The 26,325-nt window shown below is 38.3% G+C and overlaps 1 protein-coding gene across 2 annotated transcripts in view; it reads left to right on the forward strand.

Moving 5' to 3' along the window:
* pigq (phosphatidylinositol glycan anchor biosynthesis, class Q) overlaps nt 1–26,325 on the forward strand; it is a 53,728-nt gene that overhangs the window by 20,141 nt on the left and 7,262 nt on the right. For both annotated transcript variants that reach the window (XM_073060770.1, XM_073060769.1), the window contains exons 4-9: nt 5,607–5,727; nt 8,654–8,780; nt 10,440–10,593; nt 23,302–23,413; nt 24,798–24,878; nt 25,984–26,098. In XM_073060770.1, the coding sequence (XP_072916871.1) occupies nt 5,607–5,727; nt 8,654–8,780; nt 10,440–10,593; nt 23,302–23,413; nt 24,798–24,878; nt 25,984–26,098 (710 nt within the window). The remainder of the gene's footprint in view (nt 1–5,606; nt 5,728–8,653; nt 8,781–10,439; nt 10,594–23,301; nt 23,414–24,797; nt 24,879–25,983; nt 26,099–26,325) is intronic.

Here is a 26,325-nt window from a genome sequence, read left to right on the forward strand (position 1 = left end):
ATTGTATGAGGAGCAATTGATGGCTCTAGCCTTTACTCACTGGAATTTAGAAGAATGATGGGAGAATCTTGTTGAAACCTTTCAAATGTTGAAAGACCTAGACAGAGTGGATGTGGAGAGGGTTTCCTTTGGTGGGGAAGTCTAAGACCAAAGTGAACAGCCCCAGAATAGAAGGACATTGCTTAAGAATGTAGATGAGGAGGAATTTCTTCAGCCAGATGGTGGTGAATCTGCGGAATTGCCACAGACGGCTGTGGAGGCCAGGTTATTGGTTGTATTTAAGGCGAAAGTTGATAGGTTCTTGATTAGTCAGGGCGTGAAAGGTTAGAGGGAAATGGATCAGCCGTGATGAAATGGCAGAGAGGACTCGATGGGCCAAATTACCTAATTCTGCTCCTGTGTCTTATGGTCTTATCAAATACTGTAATGAAATTTGCCAAAACTGAGGAGAAGCTCATTCTTCTTTGTTCTTTGACCAACCTTCCACCCGTGAGTCAATGTCCAGGCTTAAAAGTTTGTTTTTATCAGTTAGATTGGAATTTCTACATAAATAGATGATAATTTGCACACATATTAAAAAATATTGAATAGGAAAAAAGTCATATTGAGTTTTATTTTCTGCTGTTCCTTTATTGAATTTTAAGTTAGAAATATAATTGTTTTACTTTGTGGAACATTCCATATCTAGACATGCTGTAAGGATATTTACTGTGCTCTTGCATTTCCACAACCAGCCTGTTTGCTATAGTTGCAGCTATACTGAATTGAATTACTGGAATTAACTGCCCTGTGGTTACCCCATTTGAACAGTTTAAAAAAATGTATTACTTGAAATAAGTGGTTGTAAATGGAATGTCAGCTTGCACCATTAAATTGTAATTTTAGTTGAAGTTGGAGCACATTGAAAATTGTTGCCCATATTGGCAGGTGCCAAGGCAGAAATTGGCACTCCTTCACATCAGTTGAGAGAGTTTGGGGGATGAAAATTAACCCACAATGTCTTGCACTAAATCTATAGCATTACACTGATTGCTGCCTTCGTCTGAATGTAGTTGGAGCTACATTTTGGAATTTGAATACCGGCACATAATGTTTTTAATACAAACAACGGAGAATTAATTTCCATCTCTGTGACTTAAGAGCATGAAAAAGGTTAGATGAAAACAAACTTTAGTGAGTGATTAAATAAAGTTGTGGTACCTACTAGATTCAGGAGCATGAGGAGTTACAGGAAAAATATATTGAGAAATAATCTGTCTGACTGGGTGTGAAGTGGTAACCCAGTGATGGCAAACTTAATTATTTTTTTATTTGCCAAATTGTTCTCAGTCAGGATTTAAAACTACAATGTCAATTTGCAGATGTTGTCAGTTTGGAAAATAGCAAATATTGAGAAAGACCGATAAAATAAAAACACCCTTTAACAAACCCATATTTGCCAAATTAAGATCAATGTGGATTTTTGTCAAGTAGAGTGTTTTGGTGTGAGGATAAGGAAGGCACCTTAAGAAATAGGACTTGAAATGGGGTAGAGGCACAAATGGGGTAGGGCTGGTGACAAATACATAAAGTATAAGTAACTCAGGTTATGCAAACAAAACAGGTTCAATTTATGAGAATAAAATTTGAAGACAATTACACTTGTACCTATACCTAGCCATATTTGGACTGCTGTGCTGAATTGTATTCTCTGTTTTAGAAAAGGCTGTTATAGGCACTATGAAAAGTGAAAAATAATAATCATGTGAGCAAAACCAGGAGAATGCGACTATTGGGAAAGTCTCAGCAGTATATGTTAAAATAAAATTATAATGGATTCGATAGGGTAACTACAATTTTAGTAAAATTAACTAGGATACACACATTTTATTCCTTTTCATTCCTTAAGGCAGTGGTCTCCAACCACCGGACCACTGCCTTAAGGGTTAGCCACTCATTAATATCTTTAGATGGTGATTGGTCAGCCATTGAGCTTTGGGGATGCAACATTAAAGCCTGATGGTGATCTTATTTTCATCATGGTTTATTTTCAACATTCAAGATTGCTTAATGTCATTTCCAGTTCACAAATGTAAAGGAGAATGAAATTGTTACTCCAGATCCAATGCAGCACAGGAAAAAAAAACGCAATAAGAAAAGGTACACAATAATAAAGATAGGTGGCATGGTAACATTGAGGTTAGCTTGACCCTATTACTGCTCGGTGTGTCGATGTTTGGAGTTCAATCCCAGTGTCCTTTGTAAGGAGTTTGTACGACCTTCATGTGTAAAGCATGTGTTTTCACAGTTTAAAGGCATACCGATTCGTAGGTTAATTGGTCATTTAAATTGTCCACGATTTGGCTAAGGTTTGGATTGAATCGGGAGTTGCTGGGTGGTGCAACTTGGAGGGCCAGAAGGACCTATTTTCTACTGTGTCTCTTAAAATGTCTAAACACAATGAATATAAATACATGAGATAGTTTATATACTTTGTATGTCCATAAAGTGATGCTAGGCGCTGGATTCTCTGTACATAAGGTGGCTGACAAGAAATGATAGAGTAGTGGTGGTTGGAGATATGGTGGGATAGGTGTTGATCAGCCTTACTACTTGGGAAAATAAAGGCAACACGAGTGAATCTGCAGATGCTGGAATTAAATAAAAACACAAAATGCTGGCAGAACTCAGCAGGCCAGACAGCATCTATGGGAGGAGGGAGTGACAACGTTTTGGGCCGAAACCCTTCATCAGGAGTCATCCTTCTGCCAGCATTTTGTGTTTTTACTTGGGAAAATAACTGTTTTTGAGTTTGGTGGTCCTGGCATGGATGCTACATAGCCTTCCCGATGGGACTGGGATCCTTCATGATGTTATTGACTTTACCAGCACTTTTCTATATATAAGTCCTTAGTAGGCTGGTGCTAGTGATATGTTTCCTGATTATGTATGATGTGTTCTGGGACAATGAAAGGTTGTGCAAGGTGTGCACTCCCAAGAATTTGAAACTGTTTGCAGTTTCCTCTGCTGTGCCACAGAAATAAAGAGGGATGTGAGTGGTGAGAGTTTTTCCTGAGTTGAGAACCATCTCCCTGGTCTTGTTGACATTGAGGAAGAGGTTATTTGCCTGGCACCAGGACTTGAGCTGTTCCACCTCTCTGTAGGCAATCTCATCATTGTTAGTGATGAGCCCCACTACTGTCATGTCATCTGCAAGCTTGACAGTATGATTGCTCGGGTGTTTGCCTGTGCAGTCGTACGAGCAAAGTGTATGGCAATGGGCTTAGCGTGCAGCTCTGGGAGGCACCCGTGTTGAAGATGATGGGTTTGGTGGAGCAGTCGTGCAGCTTGACTATATAAGGTCCATTAGTTAGGAAGTCCAACACCCAGCTCTACCCAGCTGTTTATAGGCCAAGGAGTGGGAGTTTGTTTACCAAGGCCTGTGGAATGGTAGTGTGAATACTGAACCAAAGTCCAGAAATGGCTTTCTGACATAAGTGTCCTTGTTTTCTAGGTGTGTCAGGGCTAGGTGTATAACAGATGCTATGGCAGATGCCATATGCTTACCAACAGATACTATGGCATGTGGTAGAGCAGTTCTGTTGATAAGCTTATTGGTGAGCATCTTGTGTGGCAGGAATGGAGCTTTTGATACCATTACCAGCCATTCAGAGCACTTCATGATGATTGGCGTCAATGTCACAGGGCGATTGTCGTTTAGTTTGAAAGTGTGGAGTTCATTGGTACAGGAATGATTGCGGCTAATTTGATGCATGTGAGGACAGCAGCCTGAATGAGTGATGTGTTGAAGGGAGGCTTCACTGATACAGTTAACACTGTTTTTCCTTGCATAGTCGGTAATGTCACATACACCGGGGATTGTTATGGACAGGTATTCCTGAATCTTTTGAGCATAGTCAGTTCTAGCACTCTTGACGCGCAAGATGAAGTTTCAGCTGTCTGCTCCTGAGCTGTTGTGTCACCAGATTTGTAGGCAGCATTCTGGGCTTTTAGTAGGAAGCACACCTCGGCACTCAGCCAGGGCTTGTGGTTGGGCAATGAGGTGCCAACAACATCTACGCACCTCATACAGATGAGGCATATTCCTCAATGTCTGTGTCTGCTCTGTTTCTGGCAGCCTCCTAGAACATCTGCCAGTTAGTCTGTTCAAAATAGTTCTGAAGAATAGAGATGGCCTCATTAGGCCATACAGAGTTGGTCACCTTGACTGATTTTTTTCCATTTTCAGCAATGGTCTATATATAGGGAACACACACAAAATGCTGGTGGAACGCAGCAGGCCAGGCAGCATCTATAGGGAGAAGCGCTTTCGACGTTTCAGGCGGAGACCCTTCGTCAGGACTGATGAAGGGTCTCGGCCCGAAACATCGACAGCGCTTCTCCCTATAGATGCTGCCTGGCCTGCTGTGTTCCACCAGCATTTTGTGTGTGTTGCTTGAATCTCCAGCATCTGCAGATTTCCTTGTGTCTATATATAGGGATTAACATTCTAGAGGTGTGCTCAGAGAGGCCAAGATGAGGGTATGGTGATTAATATCATGCTTATTCATGCACACACATTAACATTTTATTTCCTCTCACAAAATTGGGACCAGTTATCTTTGTCATCATAGATAATATTGAATAACTGAGCACCTGAAAAGGAAATCATAAGCAATTCCAAATATTCTTAAACCTCTGTAAGGGAAAAATAAACTCTACCTTAAATTGATATCTGCTTATTTTTCAACAAAAGGAAGCACATCCACCCTGCCAAGATCCTTCAGGATCAATAAAGGCCCTCCTCAATGCTTTATTCTCTTGTGGATAGAAACATTAATTGGTCTAACCGTTCTTCATTAGGCAGCATTCTCATTCCAGCTATCAGTCCAGTAAAAATTCTGAGTTGCTTAAACTTCTTAAATAAAACCATTATCTCAAGCAGTCTCAGTATACTACACTATAACTGAAGTGTAATTTCTCTGGTTTTGTATTTAGTTCCCCTAGTATTAAACAACAAAATTCTGTTACTTTTCCAATTTACTTGCTGTAATTTATTTACTTACTAGCCTTTTGCAAACTATAAACTTGAATTGCTCTGTATCTCAGTGCTGCGTAGTCTCTCCATTTAGAACTTCTTAAACTTTTCTTCCAAGATGGAGAATATGACATAATGCACCATTTGCCCAGTCTTTGGCCTCTTACCTAACTTACTGTACTTGGACCCTTTTTGTAGCCTTGTTATGTCTTTTTAACAATAGTTTCCATGCTATCTTTGTATCATCAGCAAATTTAGAAAACAATAACTTTATGTAAATGGCTTGGTAAAGAAGTATTGAAGCACCACACCGATCATTGTGGCACTCCGTATGCTGTATATTGGCAGCCATAAACAGACCCTCCTAAGCCTATTCTGTTTCTTGTTCATCAGCCAAACCTCTGAACCACACCTCTTCCACCATGAATTTTAATTTTCTGTACTGTTTTGATGTAGAACTCTTTTGCATCTCTGCTGCTGTGAGGCTTCTTGTTCTCAAAAATCATTTGCCACTGTTTTTTTGGCTTTAATAAAAAAAAGTTTGTAAACATATGAGTAAACATCGATTTCTGTTTTCTTAAACTTACAGAAAAGCCAACCTCTTTGTTTCATTCCTAATTGACGTGGGCCTTGGAATGTTGCTGATCTCGTGGCTTTATCAGCAGAATCGTATCGGCCATTTAGCAGATGCTCTCATTCCAGCTGCTGCTGTAAGATATATCCTTTAAGGGTATGAAAATTGTGATCTGTTGAGAGAGTTTTTACACCACTTTTATTGTTGGGTTGGAGTGGGAGAGGAAGAGAGAGAAACACAAAAAATTGTTATAACATTCGATATCACTTTCATTTTGTCATTGAGCCAATGCATATTTTGTAATAATTATATTACAGTCATCCTGTCATTTGAGTTCAATTGATTTTTAGTTGAAGTATTTCTGGCTTGCTATTTCATAATGGAAGATAGTGATACTTGATGTCATTTGTGCATTGACATTACCAAATTTGACTTCATAACCAGAGCATAGAATCATAGTGCAGAACCAAAAAGGGGCATTCAGCAGACTGAGTCTATACTAGTTATTCTCAAGAATATTCTGGCTGTTTCTCTATTTTCCCATAATTTTTTCTCTCTCCAAGTACATATTTATCTAATTCCATTGCGAAGCGTGCCATTGAAGCAGCTATATGTTGTGTTTAATTAATTTTAAAATGTTACTTTTTCACCTTGCCTTCAGCTCTTTTGTCAATATCTTTTATACCCTATAGTTTTTGACTCTTTAGCATTGGAAATAGTTGTCTGCATCTATTTTATTTAAGCCTTAATGATTTGATATAAACCTTTTAATCACCTTCTTATTCTTTACTCAGTTCCAAGAATATCTTCAGTTCTTTAGATAGATAGATAGATACTTTATTCATCCCCATGGGGAAATTCAACTTTTTTTTCCAATGTCCCATACACTTATTGTAGCAAAACTAATTACATACAATACTTAACTCAGTAAAAATATGATATGCATCTAAGATATGCATCTAAAATCACCCTCTCAAAAAGCATTAATAATAGCTTTTAAAAAGTTCTTAAGTAGTTTACTTAAATACATTGAGTCCTAACCCTAGCACTTTAACATATCTTACTCCTGGCAGTTGAATTGTAAAGCCGAATGGCATTGGGGAGTATTGATCTCTTCATCCTGTCTGAGGAGCATTGCATCGATAGCAACCTGTCGCTGAAACTGCTTCTCTGTCTCTGGATGGTGCTATGTAGAGGATGTTCAGGGTTTTCCATAATTGACCGTAGCCTACTCAGCGCCCTTTGCTCTGCTACCGATGTTATACTCTCCAGTACTTTGCCCACGACAGAGCCCGCCTTCCTTACCAGCTTATTAAGACGTGAGGCGTCCCTCTTCTTAATGCTGCCTCCCCAACACGCCACCACAAAGAAGAGGGCGCTCTCCACAACTGACCTATGGAACATCTTCAGCATCTCACTACAAACATTGAATGACGCCAACCTTCTAAGGAAGTACAGTCGACTCTGTGCCTTCCTGCACAAGGCATCTGTGTTGGCAGTCCAGTCTAGCTTCTCGTCTAACTGTACTCCCAGATACTTGTAGGTCTTAACCTGCTCCACACATTCTCCATTAATGATCACTGGCTCCATATGAGGCCTAGATCTCCTAAAGTCCACCACCATCTCCTTGGTCTTGGTGATATTGAGACGCAGGTAGTTTGAGTTGCACCATATCACAAAGTCCTGTATCAGTTTCCTATACTCTTCCTCCTGTCCATTCCTGACACACCCCACTATGGCCGTGTCATCAGCGAACTTCTGCACATGGCAGGACTCCGAGTTATATTGGAAGTCTGATGTGTACACAGATATTTTCCCTCAACTCTGAAATCATTCAAATGAAATTCTACTGTTCTCCAGTCTGCACGTCCTTCCTAAATGGTGATGCCCTGAATTGGCTATAATACCTCAAGTGCAGCCAAATTAGTGTTTCATATTACTTTACCATAACTTCTTGAAGTTTGTATTATATCTCTCTATATAGCCCAAGAACCCATGTGCTTTATTAATTGCTTTTGTAACATCTCCAACCACTTCCAAGAAATTGTGTGCTTTAAAGATTCCAATTAGCTTGCAGTTTTGTTCCACATTCTTTCCAACAAAATGTTACTTCACACCAAAGTCCATCTAGTTTCAGTTGTCAGATGTGCCATTCCACCAGCCTGACTTCGTCCTTTTGAATTTTATTATCTTCCTTTGTGTTCATTTCCATGTTTTGTGCCATCTGTAATTTTTGACCCTTTTTCCTATTGCCCCAAGTCTAAGCATTAATGTATATCAAAAATAGCAGTATTTTTTATACTGAACTGTGGAGAAAACAGTCCCTTTAATACAATGAACAGCCTTTTACTAGCACTGTGTTTCATCCCTTGAATAATCTGTGATGCCAGTGCCCCTTTATCCCATCAGTTTCTGTTTCAGTTCTGCCAGTTTTATTAAACACCTTTTGAAAGTCCATCTACAGTACAATAACTGCTGTCAGATTCAGATTAAGATTCTTTTATCACATGTACATCAAAACTTACAATAAAATGCATCATTTGTGTTAACCAGCAACACAACCTAAGAAAGTGCTGGGAGCAGTCCACAAGTGTCACCACACATTCCGGCACCAACATAACATGTCCTTATCCATCCTCTCTATTATCTCATTAATAAAACATTCATTGTGAGTTGCCTTTGGCTGCTTTGCTTTCAAAGATACTTGGATGACATTTGACAATGAAGGTTAAACTGGTAAAGAAATCCTACATGTAAATGGGCAAAATAACAGGAATTTGTGAAGGATTTTAAAACTCTGATTAATCTACTAAACGTATTTAAACTACATTATATGAGTGGTGTGAACATTTACATGTAAAGCAATAAGTGGAATATGATACATGATAAGTAGCCATAAACCAAACTCAGTAGCAGACATCGCTGCTATGCTTACAGCAAAAGCATTGAAAATAAGTTCATTATTCTTGTTATAAAATAAATTATCTGTAATATGAAATCTAGAATTTATGAGTACCTTCAATGCTTAAAATCCATGCTGATGTGATATTTTGTGACAACAGCATATTGCCAAAGAGTTGGAGAAATTGCTAGAGTGGCTGATGGGAGCTCCTGCTGGCTTGAAGATGAACAAAGCGCTAGATGAAGTACTGGGACATTTCTTTCTTTATCATATTCATCTATGGATAAGTAAGTTACCTTTTTCTGTCAACACTTCTGAACTGATATGCTTGGAAAGGGTCTGGAATAGATTAACAAGAATAATCACAGAACAAAGGAGTAACATTTGGAAGTAGGCTGTGGGCCTGTTCTCTGTAGACTTCAGAAGAATGGGGGGGGGGGGGGGGGGGGGGGAGGTAAGAGTGTCAATGAAACCTCCCAAAAATTGAAAGCCTGAATGGAGTGGACATGGACAGAGTATTTACAGTAGTACGAGAGTCTAAAACCAGAGTAGGGATGAGGGGAATTTCTTTAGCTAGAGGGTGGTGAGTCTATGGTGAGAGGCATTGATCGTATGGATAGTCAAAGGTTTTTTCCCAGGGCTGAAATGGTTGCCACAAGCGGACACAGTTTTAAGGTACTGGGGAGTAGGTACAGAGGAGATGTCAGGGGTAAGTATTTTACTCAGAGAGTGATGAGTGCGTGGAATGGGCTGCCGGCATCAGTGGCGGAGGCGGATGCGATAAGGTCTTTTAAGAGACTTTTAGGTAGTTACATGGAGCTTAGTAAAATAGAGGGCTATAGGTAAGCCTAATAATTTCTAAGGTAGGGACATGTTCGGCACAACTTTGTGGGCCGAAGGGCCTGTATTGTGCTGTAGGTTTTCTATGTTTCTATGTATTCATAGCTATAGATGGTGGTGGAAGTCACGTCATTGGGTATACTTAAAGCAGAGATAGATTGACTCTTGATTATTAAGGGTGTCAAAATTTACAGAGACAAGGCAGGAGAATAGGATTGAGAGGGAAAAAATAAATCAGCCATGACTGAATGGTGGAGTAGATTCAATGGGCAAAATGCCCTAATTCTGCTTCTATACTTATGGCCTCATTCTGCTTCTGTTGTAGGGCCCTGTATGCACTGAGTTATCCAGAAACAGGCCTTTGAACAAAATGTTAGTTGACAATCCAACTGTTTAATCATTCTTAACAGACATTGTATTGAAGGTTAAAATGATTTTTGAGTAGTCTCGAGTCAAGAGAGGTGATGTCAAGAAGACAAGGGGCCAACCATTTCTTTTTTTGGTGAGGTAATCATCATAATCATTTTGTGCCATGTCATTTGCCATGGGTGGACATGATTTTTGACCATGATAGTTTTGGGCAAATTTTTCTACAGAAGTGTTATGCCATTGCTGCCTTCTGGGCAGTGCCTTTACAATATGAGTGACCCCAGCCATTGTCAATACTCTTCAGAAATTGTCTGCCTGTTATCAGTGGTTATAAAACCAGGACTTGTGATATGCACCAGCTGCTCATACAACCATCCACCACCAGCTCCAATGACTTCATGTGACCCTGAGCCAAGAGATGCTACACCTTGCCCAAAGGTGACCTGCAGGCTAGCAGAGGGAAGGAATGCCTTACACCTCCTTTGGTAGGGACGTACCTCCACCATAACACTCCTTGGTGAGGTAAAGCGGGAGTAAGTAATGTTTATGGCTGTCCAAAGCAATTTCTTTCAGCAAGGTTGTGATAAATGACAACTTTACTTGTTGAAAAGGGGAAAATCAAACCAGTAACCAGTATGTACAACAAACAGAGAAAATTTTGGTAAAGGTGCGGTCTTGTTCAGAATTTTGGAGTTTCTTTGATCCTGATACCAATTCAGTGCATGTTTACTCCATAGGTTATATCCATCTGATGTCTCCATTTATTGAAATGATCCTGTGGTACGTTGGACTATCAGCATGTCTTGGCTTGACTGTGGCCTTGTCCATTGTTTCTGACATTATTGCACTCCTGACATTTCATATCTACTGTTTTTATGTATATGGGGCCAGGTAAGATATCAATCTTTTCTGAGAACTTAGAACAGATTAATAGCAAGGAACACACAATTGAAAATGAAAGATCAGAAAATTTGGATTGAGTAAACAAAAATATTAGTTATGTTCCTGGATGGTAAAAAGTAATTGTTTACAACCCAGGTAGACAGCCAACATTGTTTTGTGCACAAGAAGCAATAGCATTCCGAATTTGCATTTTACCAAATAAACAGGCCAAACGTATCTCATAAATGTCCCAAAGCATTCCATGTGGACATAATTGTCTGTCATGTCATCTTCGTCACAGGAAGGTTTGATTTGCTGTCACCACCACTATCTAGGGAAAGGCACTATATGATTACGCCAATTCTACCCATGGTGGTTGAAAAAAATCCTAAAAAAAACTGTCTTAAAATTACTTGAATTTCCAGTTTCTGATAGTGTTCATGACAATATACACTTTGTTGTGATTCAGGTGTAACTGATCTCAAAAGGCTAATTTAATGCGTGGGACCTTTTTGACCTTTTACAGTGCTGTGTTCTTTTATCGGTGTATGGTGTGTTAAGAAGCATTAACTCCATAACTCAACATGTGGTGGTTCAGTGGGGGTTTAATGTTTATGAATGATTTGTCACCTCACTACATATCAATAACGGTTTAGCGTTAGTTTGGCATTTCCTATATCTAAAAGTATTCATAAACATTCCTTTAAATAATTTAATATGTTTTTGAATAAAATCATAAATGCAATTCCAACTATTTCTACAGGAAATTTAAAAGTAGTAAGTACTGCTAGAATACAGTTTTGTATTCATAATTTATGTTTAATTCGATTAATGCTCTAGCCAAAGATGACTTTAATCTTTCTGGCCTGAATTTTAAAGGAACAATTCTTCTGTAACTGGATATTGTATCACTGGGTGGCGCTAAAGGTCTTCATTTTTCTCTCCCTCTCCCTCTCCCTCTCCCCCTCCCCCTCCCCCCCCCCCCCCCCCCCCCTATGGTTGGAGTGCATCTTTCTTCAAAATTAATGTGTTTTACTAAGAAACTATTCAACCTATATTCGAGATGATTCCTTATCTGGTCTCTCATATTTAGCATTAGTTCAGAATATTGTTCTGATTGGTTCTTCAGTCATAAGTCTTTAATTATCTTTAATCTGTACGTGAGCCAACAGGGATTCCTTGATGTTACAATTGTTAAATACAAAACTATTTCATTGAAAAAACATAATTATTTGCTAAGAGATTAGAATATTCATTGTCACATCTGCTAATGCCATTTGTTTAAAAGATCAGTGAGAGGAAGATGTCCATTTAACTCCATTGGTAAGTACGATTAGTAAATTTGCAGATGACCGAGAAAAAAAGCTGGTGTCTTAGACAATGAAGATGTTCATCAAAAATTACATCAGGATCTTGATCAGCTGGATAAGTAGGCAAGGAATGGAAAATGGGGTTAAATTCAAGGTGTTGCACTTTGAGAAGCCAAATCAGAGTTGGACTTTTACGATGAACAGTAGGGCTGTGGGAGTGTTGTAGAACAGAGAGACCTAGGAATACCAGTACATAGATCGCTGAGAGTGGTGTTGCTAGTAGACAGGAAGATGAAGAGGGCTTTTGACACACTGGTTTTCGGTCAGGCAATTGATTATTGAAGTTGGGATATTATGTTGCAGTTATACATGATTATGGTGAGAATGCATTTGGAGTATTGTGTTCAGTTTTGGTCACCCTGCTACAGGAAAGATGCCATTTAGCTGGAAAGAATGCAAAATGATGTACAAGAATGTTACCCAGATTTGAGGAAATGAATTATAGAGAGAGGCCGTGTAGGAGTACACTTTATTTATTTGGAGCATAAGAAACTGTAGAGTGATCTTACTCATGTATAAAATCAGGAAGGGCATAGATAGGGTGGATGCACAGTCTTTTTCCCAGATTTGGGGAATCAAGAACTGGAGGATTTAAGTTCAAGTTGAGAGGGGGGAAGATATAATATGAACTTGAGGGGCAGTTTTTTCTACTCATAGGATGATCATGGAATGAGCTTCCAGGGAGAGTAGTTGAGGCAGGTGCATTAAGAACATTTAAAAGATACATGGACCAGAAAGATTTATAGGGACAGAGGCTAAGCCATATAGAATGAGCTTAGATGGGCATCTTGGACAGAAAAGACCAATGGGGCTGAAATGTCTGTTTCCATGCTGTATGACTCTTCTTGTACGATAAAGTAGATAATTACTTGGTCCTTGAAATGGAATGATTTTTAAAATGTATCTTATTTATAAACAGTTGAAAGATATCAATGTTAAATTTAAAAAGTTACGTAAGCTGTATTTCAGTGGTTTCAGGAAAGTAAATGGAAACTGGTATGTTTAAGATCAGCTGAAAGTTGTTTGAAGACAAATTTCCACAATATTTAAAATATAAAAATGAAAATTGGAAAAATGAGAAGATCTTTCAGCCCTAATTGCTTCCTTCTCAGGTTTATACTTGAGACTAAAACAGGACAATCCTTCCTTGGTGTTTTCCTTAATTGTCAGTATAATTGACAGTGCCAATGATTTTCAATGATCATCTAGTGCATTTAGTGTCAATGTAGTTTCTTGGATGTTTTAGTGGGTCTCCTTCCAAACCCTAAAATTCTATGTATAACATCCACCGTACAACCTAACATTTTTTGGTGTTTCCTCATTTGAATTTGAGTTTGCTTTCAATAAATATTTTTTTTAAATGATGAAACTGAATATCCAAATTCTGGTTTAAAACCATGTCAGTTTTTCTTCATTTTGTATCAGTAGTGCATGCTTCATATGACAAAAAATATCAAAGAAAATACTGTCATTCTATATTTCTTCAGCTTTCATTTTTGGGATGTAAATGCTATTAATAAGGCCAGTGTTTATTCCTATCTCTGTTTGCTGTTAAAATTGTTTGCCTCTCTGTATTCTTATTGATCTTCAGTTCATCAGCCAGTCCTGATGCAGGGTTTGAACCCCAAACCTCATCAGTTCCTTTCCTCTCACTGATGCTGACTTCTTCCATCAGGTTGCTTCTCTCTTGTGTCTCTATTCTTATTCATCTTCGGTTTACATCTTCTCCATATAAATCAGCTGTAATTAACAGGTCTTCATACCCTTCTCAGCCATTCTGTCTGTCATGGTATCTGCCTTACGAACAGACATTCTCTTTGGTCTCTTCATCCCCTTTTCTCTGCAACTTACAGTAAAACCCTTTTTTGATTTCTTTCTTTTCCTAGCTCTCAATCTCAAATGTATGTACTCCTGGTATTTTCCCGAGTGTAGTGTAGTTAGCATGATGGTGGTTATGCTCAACAAGTTGGACGATGTCCATGGCATGGTATGAAGATGTGACTTTTTGCAAGGACAGTGTACTGAATATCCTACCAGTGCTATTGTGTAGAAATGTTTCTGGAATAGATAGACTAGGGAAGCTGAGGTCAAGTAGGGTTTTCTGTCATGTTGGTTTCTTCACTCTGTTACTGACCTAATTTGACAGCAATGTCCTTCAAGGCTCAGCCAGCTTGGTCAATGATGGTGTGACCTAACCATTTCTGCTGACAGATATTGATGTTCTCCATCTAGAATACATTATCTGTTCTTGTTACTGTACCTGTGGTTGTTAGATTTTGCCCAGTATGGAGAAGCATTAATTCAGCAGCTTAGGGAGGATGGTAGATGGTATTTGGGAGAAGATGGTGAACATGCTGTTATTACTATACTTCATGGGGTCTGGAATCTATGTCGAAGACTCCCAGGGCAGCATCTACATCCTGTACAGAATGACTGCTTACCCTCTGGCAGGATAGGATATTCCCTTAGATTCTGATGGAGCAGTCTGGCATTCTATCTGTAGGGATGACCTGATCTGGATCTGATCATGGAGTGGTCTCAGATATATATATTGCATATATGATAGATAATATGCAAGATTACTTTTGATGAGAGGTACTTTGGCATTGATCTAACCACTGAATTCAGACAATGTTCCATCTGATTTTATTCCTGTTCTCAGTAATGCAATAACAAAATGCTTTGCCTGGCCAGTTCAGGGGGCTGTTTGAAGTAAACCATATTGCTCTGAGTCCAGATTCACATTTAGACCAAATCAGCTGTGGTAGTAGATCTGTTTCTCTGAAGGAGATTAGTGAACCAGATGCATTTTTCAAACAATCCACTGGTTTATGTTTTAAATTTCTTTTTTTTGTAAACAAAACTAGATTTAAATTTCACAGCTGTCATGTTGGGATTGGAACTTGATTCCCTAGATTGTCAATTCAGAACTCTGGATTACTAATCAAACCACTGTGCTAGAGTTAACAGAAGTTACTATTGAAGTTGTAGGATACTTGATGAGCCAGCTTTTCTGAATCCCTTTTGTACATTTTTGTAATGAATGCCTCCTTAAGTAAATACTGTTTGTATTATACTTATTTATCTTGTATCCCTTTTAAACCACATAATAACCATCTACTAAAGTATTTTAAACTTAGTTTTCTTTTGTTAATCATAAAATGCCACTTCCTGCTGAGCTGCAGTTGTAGAAGTATCAGCAGTCCTTCAACTGGCTTGACAATTTAGTTCTGAAATAAAATCATAAATATTAACTTGCTAAATTAATCAAAGCATGCATCTCAATTGAGCTTTATCCAGCTTTCCCTTCCCCAAAATACAATTGTACACTTTTCACAGAAAACTGTGGAAAGTTTTCACTTACATTGTTATTGGGGAGAAGGAACTATCCTGTGCAACTGAATCTTTGTAAACTGGTAGCTTGTTTTAACATGGTGTGGTGAACTGCATATACCTGTCTGGACACACCCCCCCCCCCCCCCCCGCTGACTGCTCCTCTGGCTCCTCCCACAGACCCCTGTATAAAGGCAATTGAGGCCTGGGCCCGGCCTCTCAGTCTCCAGGATGTAGTATGGCGGTCAACCACTGCTTGTTCCTTCTTCCAGTCAATAAAAGCCGATATCTCGCTTTTACGCCACAGAGTGAGTTATTGATGGTGCATCACATGGCTTGTTAACAAACCTGACTGAAAATACTTAACAATCGTTGTAGAGGAATGCTTGTTTTCAAAGTTCTGTGCAATAAGTTTTTCAAACACATTTTTGGGATGATGGCAATAAAAACACAACTAAGTAGCAAATAATTTTATATTTAAACTGGCTACCACTAAAGTTTAATGGAGATGCATTGTAAAAAGGAAAATTACTTTTTCTTGTAATGATTTTAATACTAAATTATTATTGTTAAAGAAATTCGTCAATGAATGCTTGAAATCTTTGTTTTAAGCAGGCTCCCTTCATAGTTTTAAAATTGTCATTGGTTTCCAGACTCTCTACTAGAATTAGCCCTGCATCCTTAGCAAGAGATACAGACCTGACTTTCTGTACCATCTGCTTTCTAGTAACTGATGTGGAGTATCCACTTGTAGATCACGTGCTACAAGTTTGATTTTTATCCCCACTTAACCTTCCCACACTGTTGCTGTTGTTTTCCTGCACCTCACAAGTTCAAGGTCTTAAATACATGATTAATGTACACTTGGGTAACGTATGGAAGTCACCAGCTCCTTGAGAAACCTTATGACTGAGATATTTGAAAAGCAGTAAACTTGATACTATAAATCTGAAAACAAAATCACAAAATGCCAAAAATATCAGAAGATCAAAGCTGCATTTTTGGAGAGAAATGGAGAGAGCCTGATATACAAATCTATACACAAATGCTGCTGGATATACTTATTTCCAGCATTTCTGTTTTTTTAACTGAAATATTATTGCTTCTGAAAGTAGAGAAAATAAAATTGAGTTACTGCGGAAAAATACCTTCTTTACAAAATCTTAGAAAGAGTTCACAATTATAGTTCAAAATCTATCGCCATCACTAGAGCAGCTGAGTTTGAAATTGTGAATTATTTGCCATGATATGTTAATGAATTTGTTTTATTTTTTTGTTTTAAACCTTCAATACAGATACACATGAGATAAATATGCATGCACAAATAATGTGAGTTGTTATAAACTGGCATACATGATCCAGAATCCTGGGCTAATTATCCTGTTTCAATTCTTGTCACAGCAAATGAAGAATTTTTTTTGAAATTAATAAGTCACATAACTGCATCTTATTCACTAATGTCCTACTGAGGAAATCATTCTTAACCTAAGCTTGCTTGTATATGATTACAACAATGTGGTTGACTATTATGCCAAGGCTAGGTTGAGGTTTCTGTCAAGTGTCCATTTCTTTCTTTATTAGCCCCTAGTTAGAGCAGCAAGAATGGATCCCTGGTCAGTGGTGTACTCCTCTTGTAGATTCTTAGAGCTGGGAGACCACCAGTGTCCCTGATGGTGGCTCTGTGAGAAGTACATCTGGGTGAGTTCCCTCCAGACTATGTTAGGGAGCTGGAGATGGATGACCTACAGTTCATTTGGGAGAATAAGGAGTTAATACTTGGGAGCTACTGGGAGGCAGTCACACCTGAGTTGCAGGTGACAGGTAGCTGCATGATGGTCAAGAGAATAAAGGAGAATGGACAAGCAGTAAAGAGTACTCCTGTAGCCATTCCCCTCAATAATAAGTTTACCACATGGGTGCTGTTAGAGGAATGACCCACTAAGGGGAAGCCACAGCGGCCAGGTCTCTAGCACTGAGTTTGGCTCTGTGGCTCAGAAGGGAAAGAGGGAGGAGAGAAATTGTGTTAGAGGATTCAGTAGTTAGGGGAACAAAACAGGAGATTCTGCAGATGTGTTGAAGACTCCTGTATGGTATATTGCCTCCCAGATGCCAGGGGCAGGAGTGTCTGAGAATCAGAATCAGTTTAATATCACCAGCATATGTCATGAAATGTATTGTTTTGCAGCACATTACATTGCAAGGTTGGGTTCACAACATTCTTAGAGGAGAGGGTTAGCAGCCAAAAGTCAGAGTACCAAGGGAGGAAAGGAGATAAAGTCCTGAAGGGCAATTATAGGGAGCTAGGTTAGAAGCTAAGAAGCAGACAATGCCATTTGCCAGTGAGTGTAAGAATAGTACAATATGGCAAATGAATGTATGGCTGAAGAATTAGTGCAGGGGTCAGGGTTTCAGTTTTGTGGATCATTGGGATCTCTTCTAGGGAAGTTAATGACCTGATCTTAGAACTTGAAGGATACCAATATTCTTGCAGGCAGGTTGGCTAGAGCTGTTGGCTCGGGGTTTAAGTGAGGTTGGCAACAGTGATATGCCATAGGATGGAGCAGTTGGTGTAAGAGTAGATGCAACTTGTAGCAAAAAAATATAGATGGGTGGGTTTGTAAGATTACAGGTGATACAAAGATTGGTGGTGTTTTAGATAGCATAGAAGAGTTCCAAGGGATACAGCAGGATATAGATCAGTTGTAGGTATGGGCAGGGAAATAGAAGCATTCAAGAAGCACATGCATATGTGGGAAATGAAAGGATATGGACATTGTGTATGCAGAAGAGATTGGTTTAGTTGGGCATTTGATTCCCAATCCTCATTATCTTGACTACCAACCAGACCCAATGAAACATCTCACCCCAAACATTGACAGCTCATTTCTTTACAAAGCTGCTGCCTGACTTGCTGAAGTTCATCCAGCATTTTGTGTGCGATGCTCATGATTTCCAGCATCTGCAGAATCTTCTTGTGTCCCATATTACCAGTTTAATTGGTTTGGCATGACAATGTGGGCAGAAGGATCTGTTGCTCTGCCCTACTGTTCTACACTCTAAAATGTTTCAACCCAACTCGGACATGTTTGTGAGCATATTGCAGCTGCAGCATTTGTAGCTTGTACAATACAACCTTACATAATTCTGACTACAAATTAATGAAAACATCAGCTATTATGCACCACTGAATATTATTAGCTTTGTTTCCAGTATTTACATTTCTTGTGAGTGCTGTTACAGCATTTCTTTATCCTGATCTAGAAGGCTTATACTGGAGAGCAGAAGGCCATTATTATTTGTATTAAGTTCAATCAATGTGTACCAGTTGGAATTTTTATTTCCCAAACAAAGGTACTTTTCAGTCACAGTTTCCAGGAAAAAGATATGATCCTTGCAAGCAATTATTGCATACTATAAAGAAGCATTGTTTGACAGATTTTGCAGTGTTATAAACTGTGTGCATGTTGAATATTGAAATGCTTCCTGTTACTTTATATTCTGTATGCTCATGTTGTCATAAATTATGAAATTGCAATGGGTGCAAACATTGAGGATGTGCAAATGTTGTACTGAATAGTTTACTAAAATGAAATTTTATCCAACTTTTTTTATATGTGTGCCTGACAGTTTGTAAAACAGATGGGAATCCATTTAAAGACAATATTGCAATCAGAAGATGGATGTTTTCTAGTGCTTTAAAGAACGTAGCTTTTGAGATTCTTCTGAACAGTAAAACTTTTAAAATTGTGTTTCTTTTTTTTATTCCATTTTCTTTCCATCTTTCAGGTTATGTTATCTGACATTCTTTAGTCGATAAGGGAATTGAACTGGAAGAAATAATCAAACACAAAAAGTTGATAGATTTAGGAACTAAAACACCACAATCATAGGCATTAATCATTTCTTTAATCATCGCTGTTTCATTTTATAAAAGTGAGAAATGGACTTGGAACTTAATCCAGTTTTTGATCAATTGTAGTGTACTATAAGTATGAATATTTTCTCCTACTGCATAGCTTTAGGCAAAGCAAGAAAGAATGCATTTGTTCACTTCAGTTTCTCTTTTTGTTTGATATTATTCCCCTTAAAAGTTGGCCCCATGCAGTTTCAATTGACAGCTTTAACTTTTTGTTTAAGAGGAATGAAGGTTATTGATCTTACACCCTGCAAGACTGCAAATGGTTGAGTTGGTAAAACCAGAAACAACCTGCTGGTTGCTGATCCATGAGTAAAGCCGCAGTAATTATTCTTCATAAATAAAATGTGTTGGAACCAATCTAAACTTTACTGTGATATCAGTTAAATTGTGATTATATTACCTAACAAGTTGTCTAAGATGTCCAATCCATTTTAATAGTCATGCTTTATTTACATCAGAAGACTCGTATTTGAACTATCAATCTCTGGTGGCTCACTGATAAAGCTAAATCAAAAAATGGTGGTAAAAGAGTTAAAGGAGTATTTGGTACAGTCAAAAGAAACTAAATGAATTAGTAAAAAAATTGTAGGCTAGGAACATCATTCATGCTTCACGGTGTTCCAAAAATTAGCTGCATGACTTGCAGTCTGAGGCTCTGAGTAGCCTGCATTGGTCAATTGAAAGAGTATAGATGCACCACTATAACCATTGTTACATAAAAATCACATCCTGGAACTGCATATCTCTATTTTCTTGCCTTGGTGTGGCATCTACTTAAAAGATGTGGGTACCCTAGGCACCTCAAGTTTCCAGGAAAATGGGAACTATGAGTTTCCATAGAGGGCTATAGGTAACCCTAGGTAATTTCTAAATTAAGTACATGTTCGGCATAGCATTGTGGGCCAAAGGGCCTGTATTGTGCTGTAGGTTTTCTATGTTTCTAAATTGGTAAGAGGTGGAAAGTGTCCGGTAAAGTGCTACGATTTTCAAATGTGATAGTGAAAATTTGTGACATTATTTTATTATTGAGCTTCTGCAGCATTACTGTTGAATGTTTATTTTATTTAAGAATGGCTTGTAACTATTCTTGGTTCTTCACTCAACCCTGGAACAGGATGCTCTTCATTAACTACAGCTCTGCATTCAGCACTATCCTCACCTCAAAACTAATCAATAAGCTCCAAGACCTAGGCCTCAATGCCTCCTTCAGCAACTGGATTCTCAATTTCCTCTTACAGACCCCAGTCAGTTCAGATTGGCAACAATATCTCCTCCAAAATCACCATCAGTGCAGGTGCACCACTAGGCTGTGTGCTTAGCCCCCTGTTCTACTCACTTTATACTTATGACTGTGAGGCTAATTACAGCACTAATGCCATATTTAAGTTTGCTGATGACACCACTGTTGTTGGCCGAATCAAAGGAGGTAATGAATCAGTTTATAGGAGGGAGATTGAAAATTAGGTTAAATGGTGCCACAACAACAACCTCATGCTCAATGTCAGCAAAACCAAAGAGCTGATTATTGAGTAGGAGGAAACCAGAGGTCTATGAGCCAATCCTTTTCAGGGGATCAGAGGTGGAGAGGGTCAGCAACTTTAAATTCGTCGGCATTATCATTTCAGAGGATGTTGGCGCGTGGCCAAGTGGTTAAGGCTTTCGTCTAGTTATCTGAAGGTCGCTAGTTCGAGCTTTGGCTGAGGCTTGTGTGTGTGTCCTTGAGCAAGGCACTTAACCACACATTGCTCTGCGACGACACTGGTGCCAAGCTGTATGGGTCCTAATGCCCTTCCCCTGGACAACATCAGTAGCGTGGAGAGGGGAGACTTGCAGCCTGGGCAACTGCCGGTCTTCCATAAAAAAAATCCTTGCCCAGGCTTGCGCCCTGGAAACTTTCCAAGGTGCAAATCCATGGTCTATCGAGACTAACTGAGGCCTATATTTCAGAGGATCTGTACTGGCGTTACAGAGAAGTTATGGCAGCACCTCTACTGAAGTTTGTGGAGATTCACATGTCATCTAAAACTTTGACAAACTTCTACAGATGTGTGGTGGAGAGTATATTGATTGGTTGCATCACAGCCTGGATTGGAACAGAAAAGCCTACAAAAAGCAGTAGATACAGCACAGTCCATTACAGGTAAAGTCCTCCCCACCACTGAACACGTCTACAAGGATTACTGTTTCAGAAAAGCAGCATCCATCTTCAAGGATCCCCACCATCCATGCCTGTAAAGAATCTTAGGGTAATATATGGTGGCATATATGTACATTGATAGTAAATTTACTTTGAACTTTGTTTCAGTTCTCTTACTTTTTCTTGTCCTTTCTGCCTTTGCCTCTCCTGACACACTTTTCTGTAATTTGTCTAAAGTTCCTCCTCACGGACTTCCACTGTACATCTTTATATTTGTGGAGTCAATATTCTTGCACTTCTCTCTACATCCCGGAATAAGGCATTGTGCATTCATTGCAGGTCCAATAGAAGAAGGCAGATTGTAAGTCACAGTCAACACCATCATTGTTCAAATAAAGTTTAAGAAATTATTTTGATGTATAAACAAAAGGGTTGGATGTGTATAGATCTGTTAATGTTGTACAGACTGAATAGGACTCTATTGCAATTGAGTAACAGATTAAATTCCATTGAAGTCCAACTAGTTTTGTGAAATGTTTGCAAGTAACTGACACATAATTATGCTTAATTCATAACTATTTGATCTGCACAGACACAAAGTATTTTGAGACTTGCTAAAATAACCTCCAATAATCTTTATTTAAACTTACATTTTACCGTGTAATAATGTTCTAGGTGAAAGTTGTGTGAGTAGGTCCAATGAAAAAATAATATATCACAGAACAAAAAATTAAAAGGTTTGAACATTAAATGATGCAGAGTTTTAAGAGGTTAAAAGCATACATACAAATTATCAAAATTTCAGCCTGTTTCTGGCAGTGTTTTTTAATTCTTGTAACCTGTGATGAAAATCAAAAAGGAAACAACATTTGAATACTCTTAATAGAATTTTCACAATGCAAATTTTACTGTCTCATAACATTGTGAAATATATTTTTATAGTTCAAAGTAAATTTATTATCAAGTACATATGTCACCATATACAAACCTGAGATTCACTTTATTCCAGTCACACTCAATAAATGCAATAATTATGATAGACTCAATGAAAGGCCACACCAACAGGGCAGACAACCAGTGTGCAAAAAACAACAAATTGTGCAAATACAAAAAAATAGAAATAATAATAAATAAACAATATATATTGAGAAGAGAGGTGAAGAGTCCTTGGAAGTGAGATTGTGGGAACAGTTCAATGATGGGTCAACTGAAGCTAGCTCCTCTGCTTCAGGAGCCTGATGGCTGAGGGGTAGTAACTGTTCCTGAACCTGGTGGTGTGAGTCCTGAGGCTTCTGTACCACCTTACTGATGGCAATACCAGGAAAAGACCATAACCTGGGTGGTTGGGGTCCCTGATGATGGATGCTGCTTTCCTGCAACAATATTCCAAATAGATGTGCTCGATGTTTGGAAGGCCTTTACATGTGATGGACTGGGCTGTATTCACTACTTTTTGCAAGATTTTCCATTTAAAGGCATTAGTATTTCCATAGCATCTATGATGCAGCCAATCAATATACTCTCCACCACACATCTATAGAAGTTTGACAGAGTTTTGGATATCATGCTAAATCTCCGCAAACTCCTAAGGAAGAAGAGGCTCTGCCATGCTTTCTTCGTAATTGCATTTGCGTGCTGGGCCCAGGAAAGGCCCTCTGACATGATCACTAAGGAATTTGAAGTTGTTGACCCCCTTCCTCTGATTCCCCAATGAGATCTGACTCGTGGACCCCCTGTCTTCTCCTCCTGAAGTCAATAATCAGTAAAGGATTATGTATGAAATTATTGCCATTGTTATTAATAATCAAATTGTACATGTACAAAGGATTTTGTTTTAAAAAATCTCATGTTTTTAAACAGATTTTTTATAAACTGCCCTCCATGAAGATATTTTTTCTGTGCTGTAAAGTTTCCATATGTATAGTAAAACATGAAATTTTAATACATTTTGTACGTAGAATCTATTGTTTGAAGATCTACGGCTTGTCATCTCTCTGGCGATTGTTCAGAGGGAAGAAGTGGAATGTTCTGAGGCAGCGTGTGGACTCCTGCAGTTATGACTTGGATCAGGTGGAGTGTTTTTACCGATATCTACACTTACTGAGTGATAGAGCTATTGGGGGAAATAAGTTTGTATCTTTTTGTAATAGTAATTTGAAAAGTTTATGTACCCACCGGGTAAACATTCCTAGTTAGCTTGTGACATCTTATTCATGAGCCATATTAAATCTCATTAAATCCATAAAGGCAAATTTAAAATTATACCCCAATATAGATGGGTACAGCTAGGTGAAGAAGACAGGGTTTCTGGGGAAAAAAGAAGGCTGCACTGAGTCTATAAAGAGTACCTACATATATACTTTGGTAGTTAAATGACAAAGATCTTCAAGAAAACAGTGAAAATGCTCAGTAGGTCTTAGTGCATCCATGGTAAGAGAAATGGTATTACCATTTATCACATATTTTGGTACTATCTTATCTTGTAGTTATCCATGCAGCCATGTAATTCCTATTTAATACAAAAAGAACTTGTCTACAAGATTGTAACATTCCAAAATGTAAAATTCCTTATTGCTGCATGTACAGCAGCAGGCCACTCAAACAGTTGATTCTTAAGGGATACTTTCTCATAGCCTTTTCTAGAGGAAAAGTACAATGATACCAATAAAAATCTTCAGTCTATATCAAGTGAAACTGGTTGAAGTTTCTTTGCATTGACATAGTCAATTTTTTAAACTAGGAAGTCGACTTCTAAAGCTGTGCTGAAATTGCAGACAGTTTTGCCTTCCTAGTTCCATCGGTAAGGGGTGATGCCAGGTCATTTTTCTTTCTACTTCTTAAACTTTATTGTTATCTATTATTATAAAGGGCAATGTGGAGGAGAGGTTTGATATTTAAAGTTGCTTCAAGAGACTAAGTGCAAGAAGTCTCATTTGTGAAATTTGAGATTTTATCTATTGATGAAAGGTTGCCCTGCAGATTGGGTAAATGGTACTTTACCAACCTTTCTGCACACTCTTATTTTCCAAACCATTGCAGTATGCATTTTTATTGAAAGCTGTTCTCCAGAGTAATGCTTCCTCTGCTGTAGTGTAGCTTTGACCTCAAATGCTCAATAGTTACAGGGCTTAGATTAGGAAATAAAACAATAAGCAACCCTTTCTCCTGTCCTATTGGATCACGGCAGAGCCTAATCCTCAAACATGCTTCCTATACTTTCCCAAATCCCTATATTTCATTGGAATCCAATCTCAGCCTTGAATCTTAAATGTGAATTAGAGTATTCTGAGCTGCATGGTTCTATAACCTTCTTCACCATAAGCTTGAACTTCCAAGGATCTGATTATGGGAGCTCTGGGTTTGTAAAAGTGGAGAGTGTTCCATAATCTTTTTAAAGTTATTAAATGCAGATTTTTACATAACAGCCACTAATCTCTTTTATTTTTGTTTGCAGCTGTTTATTGGAACATTGCTCTTCACTGTTCTCCTATTCCTCTTGCCAACCACGGCACTGTATTACCTTGTCTTTACACTGGTAATGAACTTTGGTTGTACTTCATTAAGCCTGATCAAGATGCACAAACTGCAATATAATTAGTGTGAATGATCTATGAAAAGTAATCTTCCGTACTGTATCTGTAACTGTAGTATATAAAATGTAACTGTAGTATGATTATCTATATTTCTGTGGTTAGACCATGGTTAAAAGGATGCTGCTTATGTGTTTATGGGGTAGATTTTACATTCCTTCTTGTGCAGTCCCTCAGAATAAAGAATGATTTATGTCCATTTCAGTTCTTTGGGTTGTGAGGTAACAGAAAGTACTTGAGTAGTGCCTGGTGAAATGTTCTTCCATTTTCATTTCCAAGGGCTTTTGACAAAGATTTGAGGTTATGGTGCCTTGTCAATTTTGATTGGTCATGGATCAGGGTTTCTCCAGAGTCAACCATTCCAGTTAGATAGATAGATATATATATATATAGAGAGAGAGAGAGAGAGAGAGAGAGAGAGAGAGAGAGAGACCTTTGACCCTCATCACTGCGCTGTGGGCACTAAGCCACTTTTTTATAATGCTGTTTCCATTGTAAATATATACTGGTATTTATTCACGTTTTATTCCATATCTGTCCTTTAACCTCAAACTTTATTTTTATATAATTCTTTATTCTTTATAGTTTTTGACTTTTTTGTTGCATGTCGTGTCCTGATGATCATACCACATCAAATGCCTAATACATGTAAATGTATATGACCAAATAAAGTTGACCCTTGAGTGAGTGAAAATGTTGCACTTATTTCAAGGAGACCTTGAGAACATTCTGGAAATGTCTTTAATATCCTCCTACTGATCTCAGGCTATGACAGACTTTGGAATGCTTCTTGTGAGCCAGTTGTCAGGTATGTCATCAGTTGTAGGACTGGACAGGTTCACTAACATTGCTTATGCTGCTAGTGGATTTGGAGGATTTTGCAGTGATAGTATCCACTGCTTTGACAAGCCCACCTATGTTCCTGAAGCAAACAGGAGGCTGAAGGATAGGTTTTACACCAACCAAAAGAATAGATGAATCATAAACAATTTATGTTTGAATGTTGTATTCACTCACTGACCTTGTCTTTTTACTGTCTTTCTTTAACAGTTACGATTGGTGGTGGTAGTTATTCAGGGTCTCATTCACTTGCTCATGGACTTCATTAACACCCTCCCATTATTTGCATTAGGACTCAGACTGTGCCGGCCTTATGTCCTTGCAGGTATTGTAAAATCTGAATAAATTGTTAGATGCTTTAAGCTGTTAAAAACATTGGCATTGATTTTGATTATTGTCAAAGGAACAGCACTTATCATTTATTCCACTAATACTGTTTTTTTTTGCAATAGATCATTATCCTTTTCAGTACAGTGTACCTAAGAGGGCATCTGTGGAATTTTTGAACAGGGGAAGCAATATCCCGCTCAGTTCCTCACTGACGCAGGCTGA

The sequence above is a fragment of the Hemitrygon akajei genome, chromosome 11 (genome assembly GCF_048418815.1).
Source record: "Hemitrygon akajei chromosome 11, sHemAka1.3, whole genome shotgun sequence".
NCBI classification, from domain to species: Eukaryota; Metazoa; Chordata; class Chondrichthyes; order Myliobatiformes; family Dasyatidae; genus Hemitrygon; species Hemitrygon akajei.